The sequence below is a fragment of the Megalobrama amblycephala genome, linkage group LG21, assembly GCF_018812025.1.
Source record: "Megalobrama amblycephala isolate DHTTF-2021 linkage group LG21, ASM1881202v1, whole genome shotgun sequence".
NCBI classification, from domain to species: Eukaryota; Metazoa; Chordata; class Actinopteri; order Cypriniformes; family Xenocyprididae; genus Megalobrama; species Megalobrama amblycephala.
In genome coordinates this window covers 32,542,263-32,565,341 of record NC_063064.1, presented here as the reverse complement: position 1 = coordinate 32,565,341, position 23,079 = coordinate 32,542,263, and the positions used below count along the sequence as shown (strand labels likewise).

General features: G+C 34.7%; 1 protein-coding gene across 3 annotated transcripts in view; it reads right to left on the bottom strand.

Moving 5' to 3' along the window:
- Window positions 1-23,079, bottom strand: part of eml6 (EMAP like 6) — a 60,598-nt gene that overhangs the window by 22,101 nt on the left and 15,418 nt on the right. For all 3 annotated transcript variants that reach the window (XM_048172930.1, XM_048172932.1, XM_048172931.1), the window contains 20 exons: window positions 20,519-20,678; window positions 20,212-20,310; window positions 16,772-16,840; window positions 15,874-16,059; window positions 15,540-15,675; window positions 9,458-9,659; window positions 9,201-9,338; window positions 8,866-9,122; window positions 6,941-7,150; window positions 6,700-6,867; window positions 6,508-6,614; window positions 6,204-6,304; window positions 4,494-4,680; window positions 4,233-4,338; window positions 3,028-3,121; window positions 2,838-2,938; window positions 2,231-2,433; window positions 934-1,045; window positions 435-562; window positions 22-163 (listed from right to left, as the gene is read on the bottom strand). In XM_048172930.1, coding sequence (XP_048028887.1) covers window positions 22-163; window positions 435-562; window positions 934-1,045; window positions 2,231-2,433; window positions 2,838-2,938; window positions 3,028-3,121; window positions 4,233-4,338; window positions 4,494-4,680; window positions 6,204-6,304; window positions 6,508-6,614; window positions 6,700-6,867; window positions 6,941-7,150; window positions 8,866-9,122; window positions 9,201-9,338; window positions 9,458-9,659; window positions 15,540-15,675; window positions 15,874-16,059; window positions 16,772-16,840; window positions 20,212-20,310; window positions 20,519-20,678 — 2,906 coding nt within the window. The remainder of the gene's footprint in view (window positions 1-21; window positions 164-434; window positions 563-933; window positions 1,046-2,230; window positions 2,434-2,837; window positions 2,939-3,027; window positions 3,122-4,232; window positions 4,339-4,493; window positions 4,681-6,203; window positions 6,305-6,507; window positions 6,615-6,699; window positions 6,868-6,940; window positions 7,151-8,865; window positions 9,123-9,200; window positions 9,339-9,457; window positions 9,660-15,539; window positions 15,676-15,873; window positions 16,060-16,771; window positions 16,841-20,211; window positions 20,311-20,518; window positions 20,679-23,079) is intronic.

Genomic DNA, 23,079 nt, shown 5'->3' with positions numbered 1-23,079 from the left:
GACCTGTGAGTGATCATGTACCTTTCTTAAGTTTCCGGACGGCCACCATTCGATGGTTGGCCGAAAGCTCCCAGATCCGCAGCGTTTTGTCGTCACTCACAGTGGCACAAATGGGCAGCAGTGGATGAGCCGCCAGACCCCAAACCTCCCCCTCCATGTGACCCTTAAAACACACATTAAACACAATACAGACATCCAAAGATGCGAATTTAACTTGTGCACAAAATACATTTGTGAATAAAGAACCGTAAAGTCAAGAAAACTGTCACTTCCTGGTGCAAAATATCAGTAATAAAAATAGAAAGCTGCTGCAAATCTTTTTGTCATTTTGGATAAAAGCGTCTGCTAAATGCAAACATGTAAATAATGAACACTGTGAACTAGCTGACCAGTCCGAGCTCCTACATTGCTTTATTTTTGACCGTGAAACACACCTGTACGAGTAAAGTCATGGGGCCGCTCTTGTCGATCTCCAGGATCTCTCCGTTCTTGGTGCCCACCAGAATGTGTCCGTGTCCCAGAGTGATCGCTCTGATGGAGGGGTTGTCCTCTAACAGCAGTCCTAAAAAGGAACAAGAGGAACAAGAACAAGTTTTATAATACAAATTTAACACGCTGGTGTTCTTCTGACATTTTAGACTGAAATTTTTATTTGGAATGTTATGAATCTTACAAGCAACTAGGGAAAACACCATGAAATCCCCTTAAAATGCAAAATATTAAATAATTGAAACAAAATATAGTACATTTGTTGCATTTTAAAAAAAAAGGTTATGCTAATTGTTTTGACTGCCGAGGATCATAAGTGTGACTCTATGTGAGGAAATCCTGAGTTAAACTGAATTACACAAACCTGTATCATGCATCAACTCAAGATCTCTATGAAGCTGAAACAGTTCTTCACTGAGCATGAAGTGCTGCACAGGAACATACCCTTCGATGAAGGCGAGAGCACCGCCCTCTTGATGGCGTAGGTCTTCAGACATCTCTCGAACATGTCGTCCCACAGTTCCACAACTCCATCTTTACCCCCCGTCACAAAACCCTTTAGGTCATAACATATATATTTATATATATCTTTTCATTATTTCTTGTATCTTATATATTAATTTATACATTAAATGGATAATATGAGTATATATTATAATTTGTAATATGTATAATTTATAATTAATGGATTTATTCACTAAATACAAAATTATATATCAATTAAACAATCAATTATTAATTATATGCATGTGGATAAAAATTGAATATATATATTTTAAATATATATATATATATATATATATATATATATATATATATATATATATATATAATTATCTGAAAGTAAACATTACATATAAATAAAATTAATGTTTAACTTTAAACATTAACAAGCAAATATTCATCTACTTTGACATTATAATATTCCTTCTGTAAATAAAATCATATATATATATATATATATATATATAAAATAAAAAATATTTATAATAATATAATATATATTATATATTTACAATATTACATTTACAAATTATAATATTTACAAATTATAATATATATATATATATATATATATATATATATATGTGTGTGTGTGTGTGTGTGTGTGTGTGTGTGCAATTATATTTATAAATTATGATTTATACACAATTTTATTTTATTTTATATTCTATTTTTATTGTATATATTGAAAACTCATATATATTATAATATACAAATAATATACATACATCTATATATAATCCTACTTGCCTTATTAATTTATTAATATTATTACTTACTCTTTCATTGTCTTTTATTATTTCTTACATTTTAAATATTCATTTTTTAATTTCATATATATATATATCCAATTTACCTTTATCATATTTTGTTTATTATTATTACTACATATTTTTCATTATTATTTCTTTTATTATTTATACATATATAAATATATTAACAAATCAATTTTGTTTATTATTATTTTAATTTTTTTTATAGATTTTTCTTTCATTATTTCTTGCATTTTATATCTTAATTTATTCTATTATTTCCACACACACACACCTTATTGAGATTTTGTTTACTATCACTTCTTTTTTCATTATCACTTCTTTTATTATTTCTCATGCTCATCTTATTTGACCATTTTCACCTACAGTTTTTATATCAGCTTACCAGGTTTACATTTCACTTCAAGTTGCTTTCTGTATATAACTGTGTATCTGACAAATCAAATCTTGAATCTTGAACACACCTTGTCCAGAGAGCACATAGCAAACACAGGGCCATCGTGAGCTTTGATGCTCTTCATGAGCGTGGTGTCTTTCCAGATGTACACGTCACCCGTAGTCGCGCCAGAAAACACCAGATCCTCCGAGCGTCCGTAGCAGGCGGACATCATGGTCTCTTGCTTGCCAAGATTTCCGAAAATGCCCCTCTTAAATGTTAAACCTCCTCCTGCGATGAGAAACATACATTACGAAAATGTGTTTTAAATCAGCAAGAGGAAAAATCATCCTAAACGCAAGTTACCGCTGAGAGTAATTCAGCTATTTGAGCACTTTGTTTTGACTCACTGAGCTCTTTTAAAAGCTCTCGCGCTCATTTAATTGGTGAAATACGGACCGCTGATGGTAAAGTTGACAAAACAGTCACATCAGCTTCTGAGGGCTCAATGTGATGTGGCAGATTCTCCTACAGTCATGTTCCCGTGAGAGGGACGGGAAGAGCTAGCGCTTCAGATATTTCACTAAAAAGATTCTGCACATACAACAGAAATCCTCAGAGTTGAAAAGAAAGTGCTGCTGCTGTGATTTAGGATGCAATATTCACAATATTACAGATTAAACGAACGTCTTTACCTGTATGCAGCCAGAACTTGATGTGCTTCATTCCCACCGTGAGCAGTTTGTCCATGCGGAACGGGTTTCCTTTCACCACAAAGATCTTATCTTTATGTCCTCTATGGCAGAGAGAGCGGAGGATGTCTTTCGTGAGCGCTTCAGCTTGTTGTAGATAATTTTTTTTTACCATTGAATGGGTTTGTTTTACCTGGATTTGGCCAGTTTTTCACCTTTTTTCCAGTCCCAGATGACTATGGAATGATCTTCATCGATTCCCACAGACACTAAACTCTTTCCGTCCGCTGCATGGGACAGATTTTTCAAAGAGAAATAAGAGAATGTGACCCATAAATGCACATTGAGAATGCATTAAAATCATCAAAAGTGACACTAAAGACATAAAATATTAAATGCTTTTGAAAAATGCATCATGGTTTCCGCAAAGTATGTAAAATATTAAGCATCAAAAAAGCTGTTTTCAGCATTGATAATAATAAGAACCATTATTAACCCTTCTGCATCAATTAAAAAGGTTGCACATAAGTCCATAGAGGACAAAACTGTCAAAAAATGTCATAAAAATTGAAGATTGGCCTCATTTTAAAGAACTATGGCAGAATCTTTAAATGGTGAAACCAAAAAAAAATGTTGAAGATGTTTAGGTTTATGAAAATGATTTTTGAACATAATTTTATATAAAATATATATTTTATGAAACATGTTGAACTCTGAAAATCAAAGTCATAAATCTAAACGAGTTGTGCTCCAAATTTGAGGTTGATATCTCAAAAAATGAGCTTTCAGTAAGATTTTGTTTGGGCACAGTAACATTGAAAATGGCACCATTTGGTTAAAAAAAAATAGTACAAATTTTAATTTTTACATTTTTATTTTATATAATTTTATAGTTAAATGGCCCTGGGATTAAAAAATTGCAGTTTTAATGGGTTTCAATGGGGACATTTTTGTCCAAAAGGTCTTGAGAGGAACTATTTTGTGTTACTAGTGTAAAATAGATTTATTAAAGGAAATGGGGATGAAATATTTAAATTCCAATAAAAATACACACTTGTGCCAAAATTTATGCAGTTGGCATTAACACAGGCGAAATTAGGTGAAAAAAACATGAGGTCACACAATAATTGAGCAGCAAATCAGCATATTAGAATGATTTCTGAAGGATCATGTGACACTGAAGACTGGAGTAATGATGCTGAAAATTCAGCTTTGTAAAAGATTTGCATAAAAACAAAATTCTGGAAACATGAATTTGGATTACTTTGCTTAAAATAAGAACATTTTGTCAATGCTTCAATGCAATGATAAAAAGTTCTGAAATATATTAATTTGCAAATGTAACAAATTTGAACTCGGATATCAAAAGCTTCTTGTGTGTTGTCAGTGTACACTGACCTGTGAACTCTAGAGCACAAACCCCTCGCTGATGTTGACCCTTCAGTAGAGATAAACACTTGAGCGTCTGGATGTCCCACACATGGATGGCTGGATCTCGACCCACCTGACATACACACAAACATGCTTTACAGAGAAATACACACTGGATAAAATCATCACTAACTGAATGCAATAGGAGTAATGCAAAGCGCGTTCGTATGATCAAAATCTGATTTTTTGGAAATCACTTTCAGGCCTTTTGTTTTCGATATCTCTCACCTGTCCGGTGGCCACGTAATCTTTCAGCGGGTGCACCGTGAGGCTCAGGATATCGTCATCATGACCGAGGTAAAAGCGCTGCGTGTGCTGCTGTCTGTTATACACCACAGCTACAGCCGCCACGTGATACACCACCTCCCCGGCCTGAGTGTAAAACAGATTATTCCTGCAGTCGCAGCCCCTGTACCTGAGACACAGAGAGAGACGTCACGTCACATGACATGTGCCCACTGGAGAAACTATCAATAATGAACTATATCAATGTGGATAAACAGACTGAAAATAAATATTTAAAAAAAAAAATAGATTCTGAAAGTTAACACTTTATTACATATACATACATTTAATATGTATTAACATTAATAAGCTAATATTCATCCAATTTGGAATTATAATGGAAAAATTAATTCTGTAAACATAAGATCATATAATATAAACCATATAAAATATAATATTAAAAATATTACATTTACAGAATTACTTTTTCCATTATAATGCCAAATTAGGTGAATCCACATGTATATAGTTCATAATTGATTGTTTAATTGATATATAATTTTGTATTTAGTGAATGAATCCATTAATTATAAATTATATATCAATTAAAAATCAATTATGAACTATATACATGTGAATAAACACTGAAAATATATACATTTAAAAAAATTATATATAATTATCTGAAAGTAAGCATTATACATATACATAAAATTATGTTTAACTTTTAATATTAACAAGCTAATATTCATCTAATTTGACATTATAATGGATTCCTTCTGTAAATATAAAATATATATTATATATATATTTACAAAATTTTTTATAAAGTATAATTTACATACATACAATTTTATGTAATATTATATTTTTATTTAATACATATATAATTATATTATACATATATAATATATGATATTATTATTATAATATATTATTATAAATAATGAGTATATATTATATTGTATATAATTTTAATTTGTATAATATAAAAAATAATTATAATTATAATAATTATATATATATATATATATACAAAATTTTTTATAAAGTATAATTTACATACATACAATTTTATTTAATATTAGATTTTTTTAATACATATATAATTATATTATACATATATAATTATAATTATACACATAATGTATATAATTATATTATAAATTATATATTGAAAAATATAAATATTTATAAATAATGAGTATATATTATATTTTATATTATAATTTTAATTTGTATTATATAAAAAATAATTATAATTATATATATATATATATATATATATAAATAATGATATATTTTATATATTGCATATACATACATTTAATATGTTTAACTTTTAACATTAATAAGCTAATTATTATATTATAAATTATATATTTTATAATATATAAATAATAAGTATATATATTGTATATAATATAATTTTTTTATATGTATATTATAATGATATAATAACATATATATATATATATATATATATATATATATATATATATATATATATAAAACATTATAAATGACATATTAAAAATCCTAATATATTTTATAATATATAAATAATGAGTATATATTATATTGTATATAGATATTGTGTATATAGATTACAGATATAGATATGTGTATATAGATATCGTGAGTGTGTCAAAGACATGATGGACACACACAGTGTTCATATCAAACGCATCATGGCGTTTGCAGATAATGTACCCGTGGACGAACTGCAGGCGTAACCCCTCGTCCGGAGCTTTCTGCCTCTTCAGAGATCCAGCCAGCTTCTTCTTGAGCTGAGGAAGATCTTCCTTGTACACCTGAGGGGAGTTTGGGAGAAGAGTTACAGGGCGAAATCCACTTATTCAGAGATTCAGAAAAAGCATAAAGGGGGAAAAGCATCCAGCCAATCAGCTGTGAAAATAATGAGAGGAACAGGATTAAAGCAGCGGAGCGTGTCTGTTACATAAAACACTGGCCACAGGCCACTCCAAATACAGATATAAACCCTCTCCGTTCTTACCTGACGCTCGTAGTTCATCTGGGCTTCCTGTTCGATGTCCGAGTCCAGTTCGGGAACGTCGGAAAGGTCGGAGTCGGATTCGCCGCTGTTCGAGTCAGCGTACCCCTCTGTGAACGGGATTCATTTTAGTGCAAAATAAAGTAACATTAAAAACTCAAAACTCGTTTCTTTTCAGTTTAGCGATTAGTTCACCTTGCAGCAGTGGCTCCAAAACCCCATTCATGACGCCTTCCGGCAGAAACCTCCACTGGAACACAGAGTGATCCGCTCCGCCCGTGCTCAGAACCCACTGCAGGTCATGTGACCAGCGCACATTGGTCACATGGGCAGAGTGGCCGATGTATTTCTTGAATTTGGCAGCTGAAAGAATCAGATTTGTTAGGTTTGGTTTATTTGTGCACGGATGACACGGTATCTGGAGAAGCGCGCTGACCTTTCTTAAGACACGGGAATCTGAAGAGTTTGACGAGGCCGAAGTCGTCGCCCGTCACCAGCACTGCACTGCTGTAATTGGCGTCCACAGAATTGATGTCATTGACGTTGGAGTATTTAGGCCAGATTCCATTCACCTCGGGTCCGAGAACACATGTCCACGTCATCCAGTGGATTCCTTTGGCTTCCTCCTTCGGCAGGAATTTACCGGCTAAGAACACGGAGCAAGAGTTTATCTTCAATTATACTGTGAGCGTGACATGATTCATAAATACAGAATGTCATTCAGTGATGCATGATGTTGGCTGCGTTACTGATCACTGGACGAGAATTTTTAAAAATCTTTGGGATTTTCATCGGTATGTCATGTATATAACCAATTCCTGAAATTAATAAATAGACTTTTTAGTGTACAAATATCTCCAATAAGATAAAAATGTCTTATATTATAATATATAAATAATATGAGTATATATTATATTATATTATAAATTATATATTAAGATTTGAATATATTTTATAATATATAAATAATAATATAATATAATATAATATAATATAATATAATATGTATTGCATATTATAATTTTAAATAATTTATAAATATTTAAAACTTTAACAAATAATGTATACTGATTTTTCAAATTTAAATGAATTGTAGAGTGTTATTAATTTGCATGACTTTTCATAAATTATTAATGCATTTTCAAGACCTTTTTCTCAAGCACCCACTTTTGAGAAGGTTTTGATGACTTTTCCAGGTCTGGAAATCACAATTTTAAAATTGTTTTTCATGACTGTGAAAAGCCTAGTAATTAAAATAATGTACTAATATAAATGCATAAATAATTTATACATTTTTCAAAGATTTAAATATTTATGCATTAACTATTTATGCAAATATCAATGCATTTTTTGTAATTACTAGGCTTCAAATTGTGATTTCCAGACCTGGAAAAGTCATCAAACTCTTCTCAAAAGTGTGTCATGAAAATGATTTAAATTTGAAACATCAGAATACATTTTTTCAAAGTTTTAAGTATTTATGCATTCTGACTTTTCAAAATTAAATGAATAGTAAAGCATCATTAATTTTCATGATTTTTCCAGAATTATTATTAATTTAAAAAAGCATGAATTTTAAATGCATAACTATTTAAAACTTTACTCAAATTGGAAATTTAAATGAATTGTAAAGTGTTTTCATGACTTTTCTATGACCTTTTTCACAAGCACCCACTTTTGAGAAGGTTTTGATGACTTTTCCAGGTCTGGAAATCACAATTTTAAAATTGTTTTTCATGACTGTGAAAAGCCTAGTAATTAAAATAATGTACATTAAATAATTTATACATTTTTCAAAGATTTAAATATTCATGCATTAACTATTTATGCAAATATCAATGCATTTTTTTAATTACTAGGCTTCAAATTGTGATTTCCAGACCTGGAAAAGTCATCAAAACCTTCTCAAAAGTGGGTGCTTGTGAAAAAGGTTTAAATTTGAAAAGTCAGTATATATTTTTTCAAAGGTTTAAGTATTTATGCATTCTGACTTTTCAAATTTAAATGAATAGTAATGCATCATTAATTTTCATGATTTTTCCAGAATTATTATTAATTTTTAAAAAAGCATGAATTTTAAATGCATAACTATTTAAAACTTCACTCACATTGGAAATTTAAATGAATTGTAAAGTGTTTTCATGACTTTTCTATGACCTTTTTCACAAGCACCCACTTTTGAGAAGGAATTTTAAAATAGTTTTTCATGACTGTAATTAAAAACCCTAGTAATTTTTAAAAAGTTGCCTGCCACCGTCAGCATTTTTGTTTATTTTCACAAAACTTTCCCGGCCCTCAGAATATTTTGTTGTATGAATATATGAACATACAATATATGAATGTGGGTAAGTCCCATCTTACTTGGCATCCTGTAGAAGAATCTTTCTCCAGCTCCATCATTGGTCTGCAGGAATCGGCTGTCCACGGACCAATCCAGGTGCGTTATGAAGCAAGTGGACTTGTTGCACTCTCCCACTTTTTTATAGCGTTGGGCCACAGCGTAGATGTCCACAAACCCGTCGTTGGAGCCCACGGCCAAATAAGAGCCATCAGGTGAGAACTTGAGCTCGTGAATGACCTCCTTCCTGTCCTTGATGTGGACCACCTCCGTCATGTCCCTTAGAGAACAGGAAAAACTCTCAGCTTGTGGATATGCATCTGAAATAATGAAGTGTAGCTGATCCAGATTTAATTACCTGACACGAAGAACAGTGAAAGAGCCGTCCTTCATGCCCAGGGCGAGCTGGGAGCCGTCGTTGTTGAAGGAAACGCTGCGTACGGCCTCTTCCATGTTGCAGCGAGCGATCAACGTGTGTTCGGATAAACTCCACAGCCTGATGAAAATGAAAAGAGATCCCAAAACATCACTATCTCATTTCCACCTGTCTTGTTCCATTCTACTGTGTGAACTGATGTGGTACAAACAAAAATCCAATAGAAGGATTGGACTGACCGTACAGATCGATCGTCGCTGCCTGTGACGGCCAGCGGTTGTTTGGGATGCAGGTCGAGGGCCCAGAGTTCCCCTTCTGAGTGCCCCTGCATGATCAAGAGCGGTTTATCTCTGTCTCGCACCATCACCTCAAAGATCTCACTGTCTTGAGTTCCCGCTAGGATCCTGTCAGCCCTCCAACACACGCTGCGGATGGACAGGCCTGGAAGAGAGAGAGTCGTTCAGATGTAATGTATGTGTCACATTAAATTTTTAACAACTTATATATTTATATGGCATCTTCCCTAACTTCCCTCCATGGGATACTGGTGTCCAGGCATCAACTAAGTTAAAGGAATGTTCTGGATTCAATACCAGTTAAGATTAACAAACGTGTCCCTAATTCTTTGAGAACAAAACAACTAGACTTTATTTCATCTGGATTATCTTTGATATAGTGATTTTGGTGGGCTTGTAAAATGATAAAAAAACAACAACAAATATATTAATCATATTGATATGTTTTAGGATTTTTAGAATAATTTGTAAAATGGATGACTTGAATTATATTAATAATATTTAAATATACAAATAATATTCATCTGTTTTGGGATTTTTTAGCGTCATTTGTAAAACAGATGACTTAAAATACATGAATAATACAAATAATATTTATCTGTTATGGGATTTTTTTAAAAAGTAATTTTAAATTATATTAATAATATTCATCTGTTTTGGGATTTTTTAGAGTAATTTGTAAAATAAATGACTTGAATTATATTATAAATATTCAAATATATAAATAATATTCATCTGTTTTGAGATTTTTTTAGAGTCATTTGTAAAATAAATTACTCAAATTATATGAATAATATTCACTTATTTAAATATTATTAATCTGTTTTGGGGTTTTTTACAGTAATTTTAAATTATATTAATAATATTAATCTGTTTTGTGATTTTTTTTTTAGAGTCATTTATAAATTGAATGACTTGAATTATATTAATTATATTCAAATATACAAATAATATTAATCTGTTTTTTTACAGTAATTTTAAATTATATTACTAATATTCATCTGTTTTGGGATTTTTAGAGTAATTTGTTAAATAAATGACAAATTATATTAATAATACTCAATTATAAAAATAATATTAATCTGTTTTGGGATTTTTTTAAGCGTCATTTGTAAAACGGATGGCTTAAAATACATTAATATTATAATTAATGTTTATCTGTTTTGGGATTTTTTTAAAAAATAATTTTAAATTATATTAATAATATTCATCTGTTTTGGGATTTTTTAGAATCATTTGAAAAATAAATGACGAATTATATTAATAATAGTCAATTATATAAATAATATTAATCTGTTTTGTGTTTTTTTTTCAGTAATTTGTAAAATGGATGACTTGAATTATATGAATAATATTCAAATATACAAACAATATTCATCTGTTTTGGGATTTTTTAATAATTTATAAAATAAATACCTTGATTTATATTAATAATATTCAAATGAATGTTTATTCATATACACAGAAAAATAAAAGTTTCACACTTAAAGGTGGTTTGCTGGTGTTTTCAGCAGGGCAGAATTTAATTGGCTCATTAACTGGCTGTAAAACCCCAAAAACTGAAGCTATAAGGCTGAAAAAGTCAAAAACATGCCATACTTAAAGTCTAAATTGGACAAGCCAGCAAAATGTCAAATAAACAAACCCAGTGTGAATCATTTGCTTCGTAGTCACACTTTGAGAGAACTATTTCTATACTGGACATCTCTGTTTTGTTTTGTCTGAGATGTTAAAACAGACCCAAATGAGTCGATACTCATCATCTAGTAAGACTACATAAAGATTTAAAATGAATGTAGTGAGCAGCTCAGATCATTTGATGAGAAATATTTGAGTTCATATTGACTTTGCAAACATCGTTGAGATCTCTTCTGAAACTGAGACACGTGAGATTATGGGCTGTTTTTCTCAGGCTTCATCAAAAGACTTTCAGCTACATTTGAATGCTATAAACACATAAACAAATGATCTTTCCTGCAGGAAGCATTCGGCGAGGTTTGTTAAATCTGCTGAGATTTTTGTTTCAGGCTGACCAGACCTGATCGTTTGTTATCCCACCCAATTATCTGACAGTCTTCTGCTGTGAAACCGCTGACAGCTTCATTACTACAAGACTTACATCTGCTGAAAACACTGTCACTTGAGTGATATAAGCGCAGGCGATGTTTCCATGGTGACCGAATCCCTTATATACTGGCTTTCCTTTACCACCTTATGGAGTCAAATGAATGATCTCTTCCTGTTTAAGACCGTCTGCTTCATTGATTAAGTATTGTACTTGTAATCTACATCACTGAATGCAATTTCCTTGAAAAATGGTCAATAATGGAACAAGCTTTTGTGGTTCATTGCACGGAGCCCCATGATTCACACAAACGGAACTGCCGAATACAATCATAAAAATGGAATTTACTGAATATCGTGGAATGGCACGGAATTTGGAAAAATTTGAATGAATAAAAAAAGTAAAGGGTGAATCTGTGAATATTAAAGCACAAAGAACGCTGTTTTCATCTGAAGTCTGTCTCACGACAACCCGTCAAAATAAATGTTACTAACAATAATAGCAATAATAAATATAGCTGCAGGCAGCAATTAAGGGGCCAAGCACAACAGAAGCAAACAAGGACCAACAATGTCATAATGGACTATGATAGCAACTGAGACAAAGACACTGCATGTCAGTAACAGTACTGTAGTTAGAGCCAATGTCATGTTTTGCTCAATTACAATTAAATTTGTTGGAAAAATCTCATTTTGAGTTATAGACGTTTATATATATAAACACATAAAAATTTACCCACACCTGACTTTGATTGCATTTTTTGCCACTTACTATAAAAATTTTGACATTTGGCCATTAGCGTATCATCAACTAACAATATTTCCGATTTTCATATGGTGGTTTCGTCTCAATCGGACTAACGGTTTCTAAGATATTCAAAAATGTTGTTTGAATGCTAAATCACAACGTTTCACTAACTGTGAGGCGAAACCTAGTATGTTTGGCCAAGGATTCATGAATCCAATGAGATGACTCCCATGAAAATAAGTCAACCACATCCAAAGTTATGGAATTAAAAAATTTTCATCACTAGGTGGCGCTGGTCCGAAACTTCTCAGACTCCTTCAGGGCATCGTGCTGATGACTCATACCGAGTTTCGTAATGATACGTTCATGAGTTCGTAAAATACGTAATTTTACTACAAAATTCAAAATAGCCGACGCCCAAAATGGTCGATATGGGAAAATTGGATATCATTCGACTTGATGCCCTGAATCCACTTTTATGATTTTTGGACGAACCGTTCAGAAGTTATAAGCAAAAATAGACATTTTTTTATTTTATGTCCTGACCAGTAGGTGGCGCTGCGCCGAAACGCAGCAAGTTTCGTCTCGTTTTTCAAAAACGGTTTGACAAATCAACTTTTGGTCTGAAGATGGTCTGGTTCAAAATCAGAGCGAAAGGCTAGGAGGAGTTCGAAAAAGTAGGTTTTTCGTAAAATTCAAAATGGCGGGAAAATTTTCATGACTGAAAATGACGTCATATGGTGCATTTTAATCGTCTTGAGCCAAGGAAAGTTTCTAGCCCTTACGGTTAAAAAATTATTAGAGTAAATATAAGTGCAAGTTTGGACAGTTGGTGGCGCTATTTTATTACTTTTTAAAAGATTAATTAAATTCATTTAATTTTCTTTAATTTTTCATATCCGTCATTTGATTACCACCATTTTTGATAATAAATTTGTATTAAATCATAAAACAGACAACATAGAATTTCATAAAAACAGTTGTTCAAATTTTATGAATTCAATTGATTAAACATCCTTTTTGATTATTAAAATGTAATTAAAAACAGAATTTGGGAAAAAACAAAGAAGATTTCATTGCAGCGTCTATAAACGTTATTCAAGGGTTCTACACTTTTTTAATGTTAATTATAATGATTTTAAATCGAAATTAAACGGTATTAATTTAGTTTCTTACGATCATTTTCCAAACTCTCTCTGGCCCTCACAATTAAAAATGCTATATGTAATTTTATTGACTGTACTTAAGCATAAAAATGCCATTATATTGTAACACGGTTCATAGATGTGGGAAGAAGGAGGCGGGAACCGGCGAACGTTCAACAAAACTTTAATATAAAATAAACAAAGAACAAAACGAAAGTAATGCCGGCAGACCCTCGCGGACGTCTGCCGGCCACACAAACATAATAAAACGTAAAATAAAGTCCAGGCCTGGTCCTCTCTCGTCCTTCACTGATGTCGCTCCTCCTTTTATGCCTCCGGAGCTCCTCCGTGAGAGACTCGAGGCCGGCACGCCTCGCAGGTGACGCTCATTATCACTCGCGTCACCGGCCTCGCGCCGTTCCCTCACGGCTCTCGCCCGCCCTGCTCGTCACATACCCCCAACGCCCCTCGCAGGCCGGGGGGTACTCCCGCGACTGCGCTTACTCCCCCCCGGGGCCTGTCTCGGCGGCCGCAGCACCTGGGGGTAAGGACAGACGAGACGAGAGAAAGGAGACGGAAGCAAGGGGAGCGACAGGACGAGAGAGAGGAGAGAGGAAAAAGAAAGAAAAAAAAAAAAAAATTCTTGGTCCGGTTCCCAGACACACTGCCGCCCGGTCCTCAGCCAGCCGGGAGGCTCTTCCTCGCGGTGCCATGCGGTGGCACTGGACGCTCGGTGGACGGCCCGATCCTCGACCGCCTCCTGGCGGCCGGCGATGGCTCCTCCGACTGAGGGCAGCCGGCAGCGAGTCCCCCGTCCCCTGCTCCTCCCCTTCATGGCGGACGGCAGCAGGCTCCGGCCCACGGCAGACGGCGGCGACTCCTCCGCTCCCTCCAGGTCCAGGACGGCAGCCACCCCACCTCGTCCCAGGAGCACGGCATCCGGGTCTCCGTCCCACCTTTCACAAGGCTCCAGCACCACCGCCTCGGGCAGCCTCTCGCGGTCTACACACACTCCCGCGCTGCCCGAACTCCGCAGCACCGCGATCCCCCTCAGCAGCGAGGGCTCTTCGACAGCATGTCCCTCCTTCCTCCCGGGTTTCGGCACCAATGTAACACGGTTCATAGATGTGGGAAGAAGGAGGCGGGAACCGGCGAACGTTCAACAAAACTTTAATATAAAATAAACAAAGAACAAAACGAAAGTAATGCCGGCAGACCCTCGCGGACGTCTGCCGGCCACACAAACATAATAAAACGTAAAATAAAGTCCAGGCCTGGTCCTCTCTCGTCCTTCACTGATGTCGCTCCTCCTTTTATGCCTCCGGAGCTCCTCCGTGAGAGACTCGAGGCCGGCACGCCTCGCAGGTGACGCTCATTATCACTCGCGTCACCGGCCTCGCGCCGTTCCCTCACGGCTCTCGCCCGCCCTGCTCGTCACATATATGTTTATAGAGATTTAGGAAACATGCTAAGTTCACACACTTGTTTCTTCAAAAAAACAATCCCACAGCCAGTTAAACTACTTTGAAACATCAAAGTCTCCGCCCACTGCCAATTTACCCAATAGAATTTCAACACCCCGGGTTGCCAGTTGGTGGAAAACACAGCGATAGATCGCAGACCTAAAAAGCCTCGGTATCCTTCTAAAAATCTCGAATCGCCTATTAAAACGCAGATTAATTGCGTTCCAGTGTCAGTTGCGCTCGTTCCTGTAGTGTGTCCTCAATCTGGCAACCCGTCTGAGGAGATCTCTCCTATAGTTTGAATTTGGACTGCAGTACCCATTTGAACCACTAGCTGTCAATATTACATACTGCACCTTTAAGACTTTTATATTTAAATGAGCTCTTTTATGAGTAAACTGGTATAATTCACACTTTCACATGTTTTCACACTTAATTCACACATTTAGTGAGACTGGTCAGAATATTAAATAGTTGTTTTATGTGTAAATGTATATGTTAATGAAATATAAGCTTTGTGTTGTGAAGGTTACATCACATAGCACATTTAAACTATTTTAAAAGGGCAAGAAAAATCCATGATATGTTCCACTGTGATGTTTTACCTTTATAACCCTGTTCTGCCTCCCTGAGGTCGATCTTGGTGATGGGTTTGAAATCCACATCCCACAGCCTCACACATCCATCACGCCCACCGGTGGCGAAGCCTTCTTCACACGAATGCATGCTGAAGATCCCTGCCTGCAGAACAAGGAGAGTTCACAAACAGGTCACAACCGTCGCCACATGCATTATAGGTGCATGATGCAAATGGCCATTGCATTGACGATCTGACCGCAACTTTATCAGTGATCGTCCTTTAAAGGAGATCATATAGCAGACATGTGATGTGTATATGGTGGGAGAGATTGTGTAGGATGTGTGATGAGCTTCACTCACGCCGTGAGCCGCCTGTATCGTTCGTGTCAGGTTGAGTCCTTTCCACACATAAATGTCTCCGTTAAGAGCGCCTGAATACGTCACTTCATCTTTCGCCGTTGCCAAGCACAGGATGGTTTGCAGGTCCCCCGTCTTTCCGAAAATCCCTCGTTTTGGCGTCAAAGCATTGCCACATAATGTCCAAAACTATAAGACAAAAGAGAAATGATGCCCTGGAAAACAAATCCTAATTTACAGTAATTAACCATATGAAGGCTGTGAGCTCCACTTCTGTTTCTGAAACACCTTCATTGTAGTCTTGAGTTTTCTTCACAATATCCTCATTTAAATAATTCATATGCAGAATAAAGGGGCGGGGCCTGGTTGAGTTAGTTAGAAGTTAACATTTCCCAAACATGCTCAAAGTGCTTGACCAATCACAACACACTGCTCCAGCTGACCAATCGGAGCACATTGTGCTTTTCAGAAGGCGGGGCTTCATAGAGACAGGAACTAAACAGAGCGTTACAGACAGACTGGGAAAAGAGGAGCTGCAACAATGGAGAATATGAGGAAAATAATCAACATTCAAGCAGGAAAACCTGTTCTAGTAGAGCACAAAAACACACTCAAGGGCACAGTATGATTACTTTAAAATATAGAAATAGTACTAAATCTTTTAGGGAGTACTGTTCCTTTAAATTATATTTTTTCTGTATCAGTATGTTTTTCAGTATGTTAATAGATTTGTTGATGTCTATGAAAAACATTGCATCTGCTGTAAAGACAATAACAAACAACAAAGGAAAGAATGCATAAATTACAGCATCTTTTCCCGCTGATGCCTCATTTATTTCTTTCCGAGAGCGCAGGAATCATCTTGGGCTCGAATGAACTTTGTCTCAGGGGTTTGACTCACTTTAATGTGCTTGACTCCGCAGCTCACCAGCCTGTGCGCCAGAAATGGGTCCCAGGAAATATCAAAGATCTGAAACCGCAGCACAAACAGGTGGAATAAACACATCAACACCTCCACAACATCCAGCACCAAACCTGATCACACAGAATTAAGTCTAAACTTATACAAAATTATCATAAATTAATGCACAAACAAACATGTACTAGGCATTGCATAACAGTTTTGAAAAATCCCTAACCATAAGCATGAGTAATAATTATAGTGATGCTTGCTAATTAGCTAATAATTTAACAATTTACAATAAGAACAATGCATGAAGCCTTTTATTCAACATTATTTTTCTTCTGTCCTTAATTTTAATCGATGCAATTTTCTTTCAGATCAGTCTGATTACTTCATTATTATACTGGTAAATTGTATAGCTTGAATGCAATGAAAACACTGAGCATTGACTATTATATATATATACATATATTATATATATATATGATTGGCTGAGAGGTCTTTCCAGCCATGTGATATTCTACAAGTATCGTCACAGGAACTGTTTCACCGTTTGTATCACTCCGCTTGAAGCGACTATCATGGCGGCCGATCAAATCCACCGTATTTTTTACATGTTGTACCACGAACTGTAGTTTTAAGAGTTTTTTAAATATTTGACTCATTTAATCATAGCAACTATTTTACAATTTGTTTAGACGCTTTCGGAGATGCGAGCTCCAGGCCGTTAGCGGCCGTTCAGTGCTCGAGTACCCGCTGAGAACAGCTTCATTATAGTGGTTAAACATGAGATACAATTCATTTTGGGTACATAAAATGGGCAATCTTTGGTCTTATTAATCTATTACTTGTTCCTGAGCAAAACGAATTGGGCTATGTTAAATTTAATTATTTAATATTAAGGCTATATTTAACTTGCGTCCGATAGAGCACTGCTTTTGTACGTTTTACTGAATTGTACAATTGTGTTTATTTCCTATTGTCATTTATAATGGCTATTGTTGTTAATTTAAATATTGTTGTTCAATAAATATTATTTTATATAAATAATATGTTGTATTGAGAAAGGGTCAATTAGTGTGTAATATGGATTGAGCTAAAAGTTACGAGTGAGTCAGTCGTAAGAGACTTTTAAATTGAAAGGGGCTATTGTAAACAAAGGAAGTTGTTTTAGCGCTGGTATGGAAAATTCCCTTAACTGTAAAAAGGACAAATACAAAGATTGCTTTCCTCAGCGGACATTCAAACGGATTTTTATAATGGATATAACAGAGCTTCCCACACATAGACTTTACTTGGGTGGGCCGCCCACGTATAATAACAGCCGCCCAAGTATATTCGGAGACACATTTTTGCTTTTATTTTTATCCTCTTATACTTTTATATCCGCGCAAGATAATGAAACCATCCGCGATCGATTAACTAGTCGTTTCAAACCTGCTCGTTATGTGTTCATCAGAACTGTTTACTCCCGCTAACATTCAAACGGGCACTGCATTTTGCAAAGTCACAAGAGGGCGCTGTTGCGAGTTCTACAAGCTCGCGCAACAACGCTTCAGACTGCTTCAAAGTGATTCTCAATCAATGAAAAGCGCAGATTTATGCCAAGCGATTGCTAATGACGATTGACGATTAGACGATTGTAAGAATCTGAAGGATCAGCCTGCAAATAGTACAGACATTTCAAAATAAGAGTACCTGTGTATTTCGGACTTGTTTATAATTAAAAGTCACACGCTAAGTTTTTTTCTTTTTCTTTTGGGCATTATTGGTATTTTGGTTACACAATAAATTGTATTTAATTTGATTTCCATTTAATTCATAGTAAATTATTGTAGTCTCCCCCACAGGAAGAAAACACTAAGAACATTATTTGACACATATTATTAATTTTATAAATTTTACTAGTAAAATCTGTGTCCCATTCACTGAGAGAGACACTATATGACAGCAAGGAGAACATAGGAAAAGGTGAACCATTTAAATGCTGTAATTTTGCATAATTTACAATGCATAATAATGCATAATATTAGTATGTAATTAAATGTAATATGCTATGTAATTAAAATGAATTTCAATAAATAAAAATACCGTTAAAAATCACACATTATTTGTTTGTCACATGTAGTAGACCATTTTTGTGCCATGGTGTAATAGGAGGATTTTTTGCCCGGCTACCACCGCAAGTATATTTCAAACCTGTGGGAAGCACTGATATAATATTGTGGACATCGAATGAATGTTATATCAGACACAGGTAATGCTCGCTCTCTCTCTCTCTCTCTCAATAATACTGTACAAAATACAATGAGTTTCAATGGAGGGACTCAAAATTCCTTTGTTACTAGTCCTAAAGTGACGTTTTAGAAGTAGTAATGGAGTCTTGGTCAAACTGTCAACTTGAGATTTAAATCTGTGGCGGAAGGAAGTAGTTCTGCACAAAAGAGGGTTTTAAAGACACTCAGTTGTTATTTCTTATTTATTTACACAATTGTCCCATCAAACTGTTGTATAAATGCAATATCACACTCATAGCCGTGCAATATGGCTGTATATCAGCATGGATGTGATTACCTACGGCCGAATCACGGTATATACAGCCATATCGCATGGCTACTCGTAATAAAATATGCTCTTATCTTTCAAATAGTCTGATAAATTATACACTCTGAATGCAATGAAAGTTGCTTTGCCAAATAGCAATAGAAACAATGCATGAAGCCTTTTAATCACCATTACGTTTCTTCTATTAATAATGCATTTATCTCTCAAACAGTTTGATTTGTTTATTATTTGCATTCATTATCTGCACATAAAAGCACTCCTGTTGCTCAAACCGTAGAGCATGCAAAGTCATGGATTTGATTCCCAGGGAATGCATGAACTGCTATACCGTACACCTTGAATGTAATGTAAGTGGCTTTGGATAAAAGCATCTGCCAAATGCATAAATGTAAAATGCAAAAGATATAAATTATAAATGGCTTTATATTCCATCGGCAGTTTACATTTTGGCAGTCATGCCAGTGAAGTTGTTGAGCTGGAACAGGAGAGAGAGACACAGAGCTGCAGGGTTTTAATGGCACCTTAGGGAATCTTCTGGTGTCTGTGGATCTTCACTAAGCTGCTCTGTCATCTCATGTGTGTGTGTGTTTCAGATTAGGAAACATATTCTATCTGTCAGTTCATGCATTGAATTTGTCCTCTGTATTGTAACATAACACAATAACTTATTCATAACGCTCTTAACAGTTATTCATTCACATCACTGAGGTGTAGCATCTGTTGCTATGGAAACGGTCCTACCATGTGTGAACCGTATGGGCATGTTCTGCATTTTTTAACTTCGTGCATTATATCTTTCTGGCATTATGAATGAAACGCTGGACTCTGCAGTTTCGATGTAATTAACTGAGGAACAGTCCGTTCTGTCTTACCCTATCAGAATGTCCCGTGGCGGTGGCTAAGACACGCCCTTTTTTCCAGTCCCAAACGCACACAGTGTTTTTGGCATCAAGCCCCACTGAAGCTAAACGCTGATGCAAACGACAGGAGGAAATATGCAGTTAGATGAGACCATTTGCAAACACAGATTTTAATAATAATACAAATACTAACTATGACCAAAAACATGTTCATATTCAAATGGTCAATGATAATTTTAGTCTCATTATATAAAAATATTTGAGGATGCATCAAAAGACCAATCAGAAACAAATATTCCAGAGAGGGAACTTGACTCACCTGTCCATCTGCGTCGAAGGCCAGACAGGCCACACCGTGAGTGTGAACGTCTCTCAGGATGGATACCGTCGTCAGGGAGTAAGAGTCCCACACGCAGATATACGGATCCTTCCCAACCTGACCTGTGGCCACCTGGATCTTATCCGGATGCAACGCTAGACTGAGAACAGAAGAGATGCATGCTGTGAGTTACACTGAAAGAAAGAAAGAAAGAAAGAAAGAAAGAAAGAAAGAAAGAAAGAAAGAAAGAAAGAAAGAAAGAAAGAAAGAAACTCAAGTGTTTCGCTTGAGGTACTTTACAGCAAATTACAAAATTATATATTTCTAGTTCAGTCATGAAACTCTAGATGGCGCAAGCAGATTTTTACGATCACATCATTACCACATGGCACAAGCTGATTGGCCTCTGCTGATCCTGCAGCCAATGAGATTGCTTGCTCAGAGATTGCAGCTATCAGAGTTCCTCTGAACCCCTCCACCTCCCCAGCTCCACCTGCTACAGGATTTATGTCTATTTATACAGATCTTAGCAGCAACAAGTCCATTTTTGCTCTGCAGCAGCAACAGATCTAGTTCACCAAGAGCAAATACATTGCAATATTCAATAACATGCTAAAACTATTCAGAGAGTTGTCATTATTGAAATATATTATAACACCCGCCAACCCAACAAATGCGGGTGTATTTCAGCAGTGGCGTGTAATGCAGTCACTCTTACTAGCCACTTTGGTTGGTTGAATCTTATATATAATAAACACACATTTCAATTGTAATCTTTTAAAAAGGCATCTGAAAAAATAAACTAATTGCAATGTAGTGTTGTCAAAAATATAGATTTTTCGACACTGAAATATCAAAAAACGCTACCAATACTAATTTTCCGCAGAATAGATACACGATACCAGCTGCTCTTTCTCTCATCTCTCCAACAGTGAGTTGACACTCAAACCCGCCTCGTTTCATTTGCTTCAGATGAATATTGTTGGTGTTACAGGGCTTGAATTTCTGCGTGGGATTGCGCATAATTTTACTCATTCCCGCAGATTTTGTTCTCACACCCAAAGTACGCCACATAATCCGCCTCTCAGTACTAAATTGAGTTCTTTTTCAATGCTTATTGCACTTAAACAGTCAAATACACACTAAAATAATGTCAAAATGCCACTCTTGATGAGTATTCACATAAACACAGTCAGTTATGTTTGAAGTGAACGCAAACAGTTGAGAAAGAAATCGCATGTGTAATAGTATAATGGATCCGTGCATCAGGTGACAATATACCAGCCTAATATACCTGCTGCCAAATTATGAGATAATATTAAAAATATCTATATGGCAGTTTTTCCCCATGGTATCAATGTTAAAATTGCGGCAAGTGAAAATGCTGAGTGACTAGTAACTCTGGAAAACCTCTAGCCACAGTCGCTGGTGAGCAAAAACGTTAATATTAAGCCCTGTATATATATATATACACACACACATATATATATATATATATATATATATATATATATATATATATATAGGGGCTATAAAAATTAACAGGCTAACGCATGCAATTATTTTTTTCAGTTTAACGGCTTAAAAATATTTATGTTGTTTCTGCATTAATTTAGAGATTAAATGTGAAATTATATTGCAATAATTTTCCTATATATATATATATATATATATATATATATATATATATATATATATATATATATAGGGGCTATAAAATTTAATTAATTCATTAATTAATTAATTTAATTAATTAATTTAATTCATTAATTTAAAAATTAATGCAATTTTTTTCTGTTTAACGGGTTAAAATATTTATGTTGTTTCTATATTAATTTAGAGATTAAATGTGAAATTATTACAATATAAAAATATATTAAAAACTTTACGTTAGGTGCGATTAATCACGAATAGTTATTTTTTAATTGACTGACAGCACTAATTATATATATATATATAGTATATATATACTATATATATATATATATATATAGAATATGAATGTTTTATTATATATATTTCTACTATACGAGTACTTATTTTTATTTAATAATAATAATTAATTAATTATTTTTTGATGGAACAGAAAATTTAGAACTAATTTTTATTTTATTTTATTTTATGATTTTTGTGCCACCAAAAAACCAAAGCAAAACAAAAAACAAACAGTCAAAACAGGGCAGTTCTTGGCCCAAATAAAATGTTAGTCAAAAGTCTGAATATGAAGATGTAAAGCTGAATGTAAGTAAGGATATGAATCTCATTAAAACAGCTTTAATCCAGAGATATACATGAGCGCAGAAAAGTGTGATTCTGTGACTAAATGCGAAACTGAATCAGTGTGGGAGAAACGCACGCTTGAGGAAGCCACAGCGGGATCAACCCTGCATATATGAGACGAGTCCTTCTGTCTGCACTGACTTTCCTTACAGGAAGATGATGTCACAAATGAATTGAGTCTCTCCACGGCAACGGCTCTGCCATGGTGACGGACCGAGAGAGCCGGAGCTCAGGGACGTTCTCCATGCAGCAGGTGGAAAAAAAGTCAAGGCAGATAAACC